General features: G+C 42.1%; 1 protein-coding gene across 2 annotated transcripts in view; it reads left to right on the top strand.

Moving 5' to 3' along the window:
* Window positions 1-9,605, top strand: part of SCHIP1 (schwannomin interacting protein 1) — a 71,276-nt gene extending 61,671 nt beyond the window's left edge. For both annotated transcript variants that reach the window (XM_006165505.3, XM_006165504.3), the window contains exons 5-7: window positions 176-299; window positions 3,515-3,608; window positions 9,064-9,605. In XM_006165505.3, coding sequence (XP_006165567.1) covers window positions 176-299; window positions 3,515-3,608; window positions 9,064-9,115 — 270 coding nt within the window. In that variant the 3' untranslated portion in view covers window positions 9,116-9,605. The remainder of the gene's footprint in view (window positions 1-175; window positions 300-3,514; window positions 3,609-9,063) is intronic.
* The last annotated feature ends 2,023 nt before the right edge of the window (window positions 9,606-11,628 follow it).

Below are 11,628 nucleotides of genomic sequence, written 5' to 3'. Positions count from 1 at the left end.
CGTCGTGTGTGCGCACGGGGCCCTCCAATGGCGAAGTCACAGACTAGGAAAGCTGCTAAGTACAGAACCTGAAATGAGGTGGGAGAACTAGGGTGGGTCTTTCCAGAGAAAACCAGGTCTTCTGCTCAGCTGCAGTTCTATTCACACCTCCATTTCTCCCCCTTTGTATCTTCAGCTGCCTCACATGCCTCACATAAGTGAATGCTTGATGAAAAGAAGTTTGAAACCCACTGACCTGAGAGACATGACTATCGGGCAGCTACAAGTGATAGTCAATGATCTCCACTCCCAGATAGAAAGTAAGTTAAGCCACACTCGACAGTGGGACACTAAATGCGAAACGTAATGAGATAGAGCGGCTTTCTTGATTCAGTTCTTCTGTTCATTTCATTGGGTTCCTCTTATGTGTTTACAATGAAAAGAGAACTGCGAGGCTCTCTGTTATCGGTGTCGTTTGTTTTTAGCTGTAAAATGTCAAGAAGCTTTAAGAATATTTGAAGGTTCAGAATGTTCCCAGTCCTTTGTATTTATTTTTTAAGTCCCGAGCTCTAGCTCAGTGCATGGATTTGACTCACCCCATCTGTTTCTAGAATACAATTGTTACGAGTCATTTATGATAGTTATACTTCCTACTTGTATACACACTCATTTTAGGTGTCATCATCTTCATTTAAATCAAACTGGATTACTTTGTGGGATTCAAGTGGGAGAAGTGTATGTGACTATATGGGAAAATTACAAGGACGGGTTTTTTCCCTTCCAAATGAAGGACTTGTAGCACAGGTGTCCAGAGGGACTGCGAGTGGTGCCCACTCCCGGATATTCAGAGAGCAGACTTGGCCCAATGAAAGAGAAAATATTCTCAGTGAGGCGTATGGTTAGGCCAGATGAATTCACCATCCCTCCAGCATCAGTGTACAGTTCTGTATAATCCTGTGGACTTGCAAATTTAAAAATACCCAAAAAGTATGCTAGCCAAATGCATTCAGGCAAACCAACTGCAAAATCATTTATGAGCCAAGCAGGGAATTTGAACAATGACTGAATGTTCTGTAAAACATTTATTTATTTATTTATTTATTTATTTATGAGATGGAAAAGGTATTATGGTTATGTGAATGTTTTGTTTTGGTTTGGTTTGGTTTGGTTTGGTTTTAAATTTCTTGTCAGGGACCAGAAGGTACCTTGGTGGTTACGGCACTAAACTTCCACATGGCCAACCTCAACTTGAGCCCCAGACTCACAGGCTTGAAGATCATGCCAGGCACATGTGCACGCACATGCATACTCACAATCACAAGAGGAGAATCGAGGAGAAGGAATTATAGTGTGGCCATCCCCCCAGGGGTAGGGGGCAATTTCACACTTTCCCTCTGTCTTTCCAGTGAGCACATCACCCTGTGGCAAAACCTTAAAAAAAAAAAAATATTACTTGTCTTTTAGAGATGCGTAATGAAGCATTTACAGGAGAAATAATGTGATGTTTGGGATTTGCTTTAAAATAATCCAGTAGGAAAGAGAGATTAGTCGAGATGGACCATGAACTGATCATTGTTGAAGCTGGTGGTGTTCATTAAACTCTTTTTTCTGTTTTCCTATCTGTTTGAAATTTTTCATAATAAAAAGTTTAAAACTTCATATTGGAAAAAAGATTCCTAAGTGCTGAGGGTTTGGCTATACAGGCACTCAACTGAGTGGCAGCCTAAAAGCTATACCAAAAGCACACTAGAAAAAAATTAAATTTTTCTACTGGATCCAAATTTTAAAAAATCAGCTGTATTCAGTGCCAAGTTATTACATTCCATAGTATTTTAACTCAAGAGAAAGGCTTTAAAATTTTAATTAAGAAACCATAGATCCACAGGATTTTTTTTTTTCATTTTACAACTACATTTTAATCTTCGTAGAGAATTAATTACTAGGATGATTATTCTTTCAAGGACTGAAAAGGCTTTCTGATGCTTTACTACAGAACCATCTTCCTTAGACTTTTAAATAATAAAATTGCCATGTAGTCCTTTTCAAGAGCAGATAAAATTTTAGGCCTCTTTGTATGACTTTTTTCTCTTTTTGAAAAATTGGAAGCTAGCCTGAACTAAAGGCAGACAAATGCATTATTTGAAGTTGGGATCTCTGAAAGCATTTCCAACCGGGACAGTCGGAACAACTCTGTCTTTCTCTCGTTTCCCTGCCCAGAGCTCTGGCTTGGTGACTGCTCTCCCCTTGTGTCTGGGCCTAGCAGCTCAATTCTTAGCTTCTCCAGAAAGCAGGAGAAAGCCCTTTGCTCATTCCTATTTTTTAGAAGTAGGAGCCAAATTAACCCAGTGCAGAGATTTCAGGAGGATTTGAAATGCTTCCACATGCATATATTTTATTCCTGGTATCAAGTCCAGTGACATATTTCCCTGATACTGTCTCGTGCAGAAATTTTCATTAAACTCTCTTTTTCTTTTTCTTTTTCTTTTTCTTTTTTTTTTTGGAGAGTTTTTTTTCGCTATAGGGTGCGTGCATTTGCCAGACAGACAGAGAGAGACATAGAGACAGAAAGCAAGAAATCACCTCCCAGGGGGGATGGTCACACCGCAATCCCTTCTCCTCCATTCTCCTCTCGGGATCTTGGGCACGCACGCACTCACACGCGCCCAGCGTGAATTTTAAGCCACTGGGTCCAGGACGCAAACCGCAGTCGACTACGTGGGAGTCCAGCAACATAGCCATTACGCTAACTGCTGATTCCCGAGCGTTATTTCTTCAAGTCTTACCTATATGACCGTTCCATGAATCTGACTTTCCGATATCTTCAGAGAATGCTTTTTCCTAGAACCACCTGCACAGAAGGCTCCCCCATCCCCAGAAGATGAACGGCAGAAAATGTACAAGGCTCCAGAATTTATTCACATTTTTTCAAAACAAAATCCTGCTTTTCCTAACAGGCTGTTTTTTCCCACCTTAACGTAATTGGGAATATCCCTCGCTTGACTCTTTTTTTCCTCAGACATCTCTGTAATATGCAGACTAGCCTTGTTTCTTCAACCGATGACTTCTCCTGTGCTTATGAGAAGCTATTACACAGTCTACATTTGTACAAGACTATCCTCCCTGTTAGGTGTAGCTCTTTGTATATATTTATGTATCTACGGTCCATGTATAATAGTCTGTGAACAGTTAAATTTTCTGATTTGGATGCAGTTTTATTTATTTTTTTCTTTATTTTGCCAGAGGACATGTGCACTTGCTAGAGAGAGAAAGAAAGAATAGAAAGGACCTCCCAGGAGGTGTGTGGATGGCCACACTGCAATGCAATTTCTTCTCCATTTCTTCTTTGGGATTTTAGGCACACACACACACACACACACACTCATGTTTCTTGAACCACCAGATCTGGAACTTGACCCACACAGTTGGCCATGTGCAATCCCACCACCCCGATCACCATGCCATCTGCTGGCTCAGCAGTTTTATCTATTTTAAAATGTTGTGGGTTTTGTCTTTTGTTTTTCCTGTGCTGCCCCAGGCTTGAATGAAGAGTTGGTCCAGCTGCTCCTCATCCGGGATGAGCTGCACACAGAGCAGGACGCCATGCTGGTGGACATTGAAGACTTGACCAGGTCAGTGCAGCTTCACTTTCGCAAAGAAGGGAAGCTTGGGGTGGTTAAATTTAAGATGAACTAACTCTAAAGAACTTCCTTTACTTCCGTGAGTGAAATTCAGCTAACCTTTGCTGGTGTCAGCTGTTTAGATGGAGGGGAAGCAGCCTAAGCTTTTTCTTACCAAATGCGTTGCTTTTAGCAACCGTCCTCCCCTTGTGATGGAGTCTCAGTGCATTGGAACGTCTTATGCCTTCGCCTAAAGAAGGTTTATAGTTCTGGCCTAGGCAGATATTACCCTGAAGAACTGTCTGCCAGGAAGTTGGCCCTGAGCTGTTGTTTGTTTGTTTTGAGAGAGATTTTGGATATAGGGTATGTGCAATCGCCTAGATACAGAGAGACAGAAAGCAAGAAGTCACCCCCCAGGGAGGATGACCACACTGCAATTCCTTCTCTTCCATTCTCCTCTCAGGGTTTTGGGCATTCGTGTACACATGCCCAGCATGAGTTTTAAGCTACCAGGTCCGAGACTCAAACTATGGTCGACTACATGGGAGTCCAGCAATATAACCATTACACCATCTGCTGGTCCCCCTAAGCTGTTCTAACCTGGCATGTTTCCAGCACATGAGCAGCCCTGTTGTGCCACCAAGTGGCACTAGCTGCTATGTGACCCAGCTCTTGATCATCTCTTCCATGCCCAGAATGAGGGACACTGGCATCTTTCTGCAATCCCAGTACCACCAGATTGTTCTCACCATGGGGAAACCCCAGGACTTGAGTTTCTGACTGGGCTTGACTCCAACTGCCTCTTTACAAACACTCAAAGAATACCTCCCTTCCTAGGGGATAAGGAAACTAGGTTAATACTCGTCAAAATTGGCATTTCTTAGCAGTTTTCCTTGTAGAAAAGCCTGTCTCCGTAAGTAGAGTGCATGAAATGTTGTACTGACTACATATTTACGATGGCACCTTTTCTAAGACAGTCCATATGATGTTTTTAAACCAGGACACAGTCGTTGCTATTAATGCCAGAAATGGTATTCACAAGCGAGAAGGCTCACCGAACAAAGAAGGCTGCTTGTCACAGGAGCAGAAGGCATGAGGCACATGGCCCGTGACCATTGTGGAGAAGCTCAAAGCCATATGCAGTGATCACGTGGGGTGTGGCCGTGCTGCAGGCCCTTCTCCTTTTCTCTCCTCTGGGATCTTGGGCACACATGCACGTGCATTCAGCAACATTCCACCAGGTCTGGGACTTGAACCACACAATTGGCTGTGTGGGATCTGGCTGACTGAACCACCAAGCCAGGGGCTGGCACCTCAAAATAATTTTCAAGTGCTATGCTATAGAAAAAGTTTTGGTCTCAAAATAAATTCTGTAAAACTATGTTTATACTTTTTAACATTTTTTTTTTATTATTATTTTTTAAGGTATATGGGCACAGGTGACCCTGTGACCTGGTAGTTAAGGTGGCTGGATCCCACGCAGTTGGCCACACAGTTCAAGTCTCAAACCCTGAGGCTTGAAAGATACTCAAAACACATGTGCTTATATACCTAAAATCCCTCAAAGCAGAGAAATGGAGGAGAAGGGATTGCAGCGTGGCCATTCCCCCGGGGGTGATTTCTCGCTTTCTATCTCTCTGTCTCTCTCTCTCTCGTATGTGTGCCCTCTGGCAAATTTTAAAAGGGAAAAAAAAAAGATTTGTGGGCAGTACTCTAAATATTTTAAATAGAATTCCTTATCCCTAACCAAAAAAAAAAAAAAAAGAAAAACAAGCAAAAACAGAGCAACAGAGCAGTAGACCTTCCCAACTCTGAGCATATTTGCCTGCATCTGAAATATCACAGTAACATTCAGACAATATTTGTTGCCATCTACAGATGTATTCAGGCATTGCATCAACAGCAATCATTAAAAAAAATTCCTTTTTGTTATTCTAAGAAATTTGCACCCAAGTATTGAGATTATGGGACATTGGTAGTAAAATACACAACGAGGGGGACCAGCAGTTAGCGTAATGGCTATGTCGCTGGATTTCCATGTAGTCGACCGCAGTTCATGTCCCAGACCTGTCGAGCACGTGTGCATGCGTGCCCAAGATCCCAAGAGGAGGATAGAGGAGAAGGGATTGCAGCGTGGCCATCCCCCCCGGGGGTGATTTCTCGCTTTCTATCTCTCTGTCTCTCTCTGTCTTTCTGGTGAGCGCACGTGCCCAATGGCAAAAACCTCTCCAAAAAAAAAAAGAAAGAAAATACACAATGAGGACTTTTCTGGTTGTATTGACCTTTTCTGGAAAATATGGGAACTCCCTTGGAAAGCCTGGGAATTGCCTGTGATAGCCGAGACCTTTACTCTGCCCTCAAAGTAGCATTGGCGTTCCTTGTTGGCATTCCGCATTGGCAGGGAGGACATCGAGAGACTTCTCTAAGTGCTTGGCTAATACACGGGTTTGCTGTGGACGTTCTTTATGCCGTTCAGTCGGCATGATTATGGGATTACAGGGTAGGCAGAATCGTGGAGTTGAAAGGAAAGTTCTCCCCCCGGGGATGATTTCTCACTTGCCCTCTCTCTTTTTCTTTCCAACAAGCACACACACAATGGGAAAAAACTTTTAAAAAGTTTAATAGAAATCATCTTTGTGATGAATTCTAACACCACCCAACTTTCAGAATTTTCTGAAGCTGTCTCCTATTTTTCTTCCTTCTCAGAGAGCCCCCAGATGTATGTATGTGTGCATGCATGTGCACACATAAGCACATAGATACATATTTTATTTATTTATTTATTTTTAGAGACATTTGTGCTATAGGGTGTGTGCACTCACTGGAAAGACAGAGACAGAAAACAAGAAATAACCCCCCAGGGAGGATGGCCACACCGTAAACCCTTTTCCTCCATTCTCCTCTTGGGATTTTGAGCATGCACACACATGCGCCCGGCATGAGTTTTAAGCCTCCAGGTCCAGGACTCGAACCGTAGTTGACTCCATGGTTGTCTAGTGACATAACCATTACACCATCTGCTAGTCCCCATACATATTTTGTTTTTTTTTTGGAGAGATTTTCACTGTAGGGCGCGTGCGCTCGCCAGACAGACAGAGAGAGAGACATAGAGACAGAAAGCGAGAAATCACCCCCCAGGGGGGATGGTCACGCCGCAATCCCTTCTCCTCCATTCTCCTCTCGGGATCTTGGGCACGCACGCACAAGCGCACGGCATGAGTTTTTTAAGCCACCGGGTCCGGGACACGAACCACAGTCGACTACGTGGGAGTCCAGCGACATAGCCATTACGCTAACTGCTGGTTCCCCCCATACATATTTTAAAACTGCTATAAGAACTGTGATTGAATTAGCTCCAAAGGAACTGTAGCTCACTGGACATCAAAGTATTTCTCGAGATGACTTTGAGTGAAATACTTTATGAAAATGATCGTGGTTCTTTTGCAGACAGGACTGTGAGATGATATACTAAAGGGCTATTTAAAAAAAAATAATCATTCAGGCTGGTATCTTCTTCCCAACGTCCATGATTATTAGATGAAGATTCCTATTTATTTGTGGGCTACAGAGTATGACAAGGATTCTTCTGTCACTTCCCTATTTCTGAAAGTGTGTGTGGTTTGTCTTCTCTGGACCGTAGATAGGAGATATTCTCTATACAGCCAGTGAGTTAAACCTGGCGTCTCTGACTTCTCAAGTCTAGGCAGCACACACAGACTGGCCATCATCCTTGTATTACAGCTGTAAACCACAGCCCTAGATGCTTTGCTCGTGTTAAACTTATTTCCCCAAATTGCCCTTCAAAACCTTTGTCTTAGGGCCCTTCGGACACTGCCGTTCTCTGAGTAGTGCCTGCTGGGGGATGGAAACAGCCTGGCCATCCTGCCCTTCTGTCTCTGCCAGCCACCTGCTGAGTTACCTTAGGGCACACAGGTCATTGCAGAATTTGATGAATAAGAAGATTGCCCAAGCCAGCATGGAGGTTAAGGCACTGGACTCTTACATGGCCAACAGTGGTTTGAGTCCCAGACTGGTGGCTTGAAAATTCAAGCTGGGCACATGTGTACACGTGCCCAAAATCCGAAGAGGAGACTGGATTGTTGTATGATCATCCCTCCTGGGGGAGGAAGGGGGATGGCCACACAACTTCTAACTTTTCTGTGTGTGTGTCTCCAATAAAAACTTTAAAAAAAAAAAAAAGAAGAAGAAGAAGATGATGACAAAGAAGACTCACCCCACCTTACCCTACCCTCACTGTGATGATCACGATCTTAGGGCTAACAACGTGGGAGGGAAGCTTATGCAAACAGTGGGAAAATCCTTATATCCACCGACTCCTACCTTAGAGTGAATTAGATTACTGGCTTGGGTTTCGTCAGGAACCTTAGTTCATACCTAGGTCTGTCACTGTATGCATGTGTTTAACTAAAGGAGTCACTCAGTTACTCTCTGTCATAACCTCATGTTTTGACTTTTGTTTTAGTTTAACTTGTCAGAAAGTGTGTGAACTTACCACCAAGAGACAGAGAAACAGAAAGGGAGAAACCCTGAATAGGGTGTGGTCACATATAAGACCCTTCTCTTCCATTTCTCCTTGTAGTTGGAATTTAGGGTACACATGTACCCATGCATGCCCAGCATGTTCCTCAAGCCATCAGGGCCAGGATGCAAACCATGGTCAGCCATGTGAGATCCAACCCCCTTAACCACTAGACTATGGGGCTGGCCCTTGTTTTGATTTTTGGCTAGAGCTTATTTCTGTCTGCTATTTCCTTATTTGCTATTTGTTTCCTTCTTGTCTGTCTCCATCAGAATATATGCTCCACAAGAGCAAAGGCCTCATTGTCTAACTCATACCAAATCCTCAGTGTGGAGCAGTACCCGGCACATAGAAGGCACATAATATTTGTGGGTAAAAGTATCCCAGACATTCACCTCTTTTATCCAATACCAAACTTTTTTTTTTTTCACAAAAGTAGAAGGCATAAACCTCAGGTTAATTCAGTGGCTTACTAAATAATTATACATAGAATATAAAGAATTGGGACCAGCAGATGGTGTAATGGCTACATCACTGGACCCCCATGTAGTCAACCATGGTTCAAGTCTCAGACCCTGTGGCTTAAACTCACACCGGGCACGTATGCATGCATGCCCAAGATCCCGAAGGGAGAATGGAGGAGAAGGGATTGCGGTGTGGCCATCCCCCCGCGGGGTAATTTCTTCCTTTGCCTCTCTGGCGAACACATGCACCCTATAGGAAAAACCTCTCAAAAAAAAAAAAAAAAGAATATAAAAAATTAAAGAGGTCAAATCATTTTGAATAAAGTACTTTTTTTAAAAAAAATTCTCATGTATTTCCTAGTGAGTAACTGAACCTCGATTTGGAGGATATTGTAGCTATTGATTGAGAAACAGTTCGGATCTTTCTCCTTGGGGCTAAATAACTGTATTATTAATTTTACAGACATGCTGAAAGTCAGCAGAAGCACATGGCAGAGAAAATGCCTGCAAAGTGAAAAGAAGCCACCCACCAGGGGTCAAGCTAGCATTTCTTTTGCTTCTGTGATTGTAAAAATGCTGTTATTGAAGATGGCGCAGAAACATCAGTGTTAGTCATCGATAATGTCTGAAGCTTAACGTCCAGTGATTGGCCTTTGCTTCTTAATTTATTTTAAATTTGTACTTGTGCCACTTAATATCAGGCATTTTAATAAACTATTGTTACAGAAAATGTACAGTACTTATACCATCCCAAATCATGGTTAACCCAAGAGGGTAGTTTTAACTTTATTCGTATTTGTTTGGAGGTTTTACGTTGGAGCCGTATTTTCCCATGGACTACTTTCATTCTTCACTGTAGTTTTAAAGAACTGTAAATGACGGTGCTATTCAAGTCAAAACATACATGCCTGCCTCGTAGTGAAGTTGTAGCTCTTCGTAATATGTATATTTTAATCAGTTTTCAACATTTTGTGATGTTGACTACCTGAAGTTCCTTTTTAGATGTGCTATTAACATTCTGTTGGATTCAGAGGGTTCCTTGAAAGTTTTATGTATAAATATGTAAAATAAAAATTAAAACTTTGTTTCATATGATATGTCTTCTTGCTCACTAGCAAGCCTTACACTGGCTGTATTTCCTCACTCTTCACTTCCCCTCAACTAAATTCTCCACCAGGAAGCTTGTCATCGGTGGAAAAAACATTGCTCCAGAGGATAGGCAAGACAGAGAATTGCTTACAAGATTGTGAGGGTGTGAGTGTGTGTGTGTGTGCGTGTATACGCAAGGACCAAAGAAGGCCAAAGGTCAGCAAGAAGAACTAGCACTGGTATTATTGCTCAAAGTTATCCATCTGGAATTTTAGCATTTTTTTATTTAATAACTTCTGGTTTTAGTAGAGCCTGTTATTGCAACAAAACTCCATTTGCTGAATTCCACATGAATAAACGATGCTTGCATTTACTCTTTTCCCAAGGCCAGTTATTATTTTTAAAATTTTAACCACTTCTATTGGCCTCATGAAAAAGGAAAAAATGGCAAGTCTGAAGTAGAGTACAGACTGTTTTAGAAAATACACTTAATTTCATTAATGCCCATGCAGGGATCAGAGAACCATAAACTAAAGCAGATATGAACCACCCACAGACCACCTGGTTTCACTCTAAGGTCCATGATGTAATCTGAAGATAGAACTTTAGAAAATTCTCCATTTTCCTTTCCCAAAAATATTCAGATAAATATTACAAGTAATGATAAGAGTTGCCAATTTTCATAGACGGTCTTCTATTTAGCATAATAGGTCATCTTAAGTGATAAATTTAATCACTTTTTGAAGGACCTCAATTAAGTTATTTCCATCTGGAATAGAAAAATAATGCAGCCCATAAATATATTTTGTTTTTTTGTGAGTTGGCTATTGAGCAAAGTAGGCCGCTGCTCATGACAGAGCTAGAGCAGGACCTTATGTTCTCTCTGCCCAGACATCTCTAATTGGACCCAAAGTTCCACACCAAGAATCTCCAATGGGGATCCTCGCCTGGAGCATTCACACACGCAGCTGCCTAACCTTGCTTCAGTTTAGTGGGCATAGTGGTTAGTAAGCCAGTGGTTCTCTTTAGCTGCACAATGGAATCACCTAGGAAACTTTTAAAACCACTCATGCCTGGGTCCCACACCCAAACACTGGCTTAATTGATCTAAAGGGTGACCTGGGCATTGAGATTTTTTAAAGGTGCCCAGAGGATACTAATACATCTTATTCTTCTTTTTTTTTAGATTTTTTTCTCTTTTTCTCTCTTTTTTTAAAATTTTAGACAGGGCTATCTATGACATGATCTTCTTGCCTCGGCCTCCTAAGTAGCTAGAACTACAGGTGCACACCACCACATCTGGATTTTAGGGTAGGCTGGAAATCAAACCTGGGTCTCTCTTGTGGCCTCAGTCTGACAAATGGAAGTGTCCACCAACACATACTACCATGACAGGGCCTATTAGCTTTTTTTCACCATGTTTTTCAGTATATAATTTTTCTAATTAAAATAAATGTTATATTCCAGGGGCCAGCAGGTGATGTAGTGGTTAAGGTGCTGGATTCCCACATGATTGACCACAGTTCGAATCTGGACCTGGTAGCTTGAAAATCACACAGGGAAGAATTACTACTATGAACTGGGATTTTACCTCAGAGGCATTTTGGGGGGCCTTTCTGGTATAATCTTATTTTACACATTACTTGCATGCCCAAAATCCTGAGAGGAGAACGGAGAATGAATGGATTGCAGGCAGCATGACCTTCCCCCCGGGGGAGTCATTTCTCACTTTCCCTCTGTCTGTCTCTGTCCAGTGAGTACACATGCCCCATGGCAAAAACCCAGAAAAAAAATCTTTTAAAATTATATTCCTATAAATATGGAACTTTGGGGGAGAGCAGACCTAGAAATAATGCTATGAAAAATGCCTGTGCCCAAATAAGAGAAATAGCGTGGCCTTCTAAACCTCCCGCTGTGACACCCATAACTTGGAGTCCTG

This window comes from Tupaia chinensis, unplaced genomic scaffold (assembly GCF_000334495.1).
Source record: "Tupaia chinensis unplaced genomic scaffold, TupChi_1.0 Scaffold143935_1, whole genome shotgun sequence".
NCBI classification, from domain to species: Eukaryota; Metazoa; Chordata; class Mammalia; order Scandentia; family Tupaiidae; genus Tupaia; species Tupaia belangeri.
Note: the sequence above shows the minus strand (reverse complement) of the source record. Positions and strands in the feature narration are given on the sequence as shown.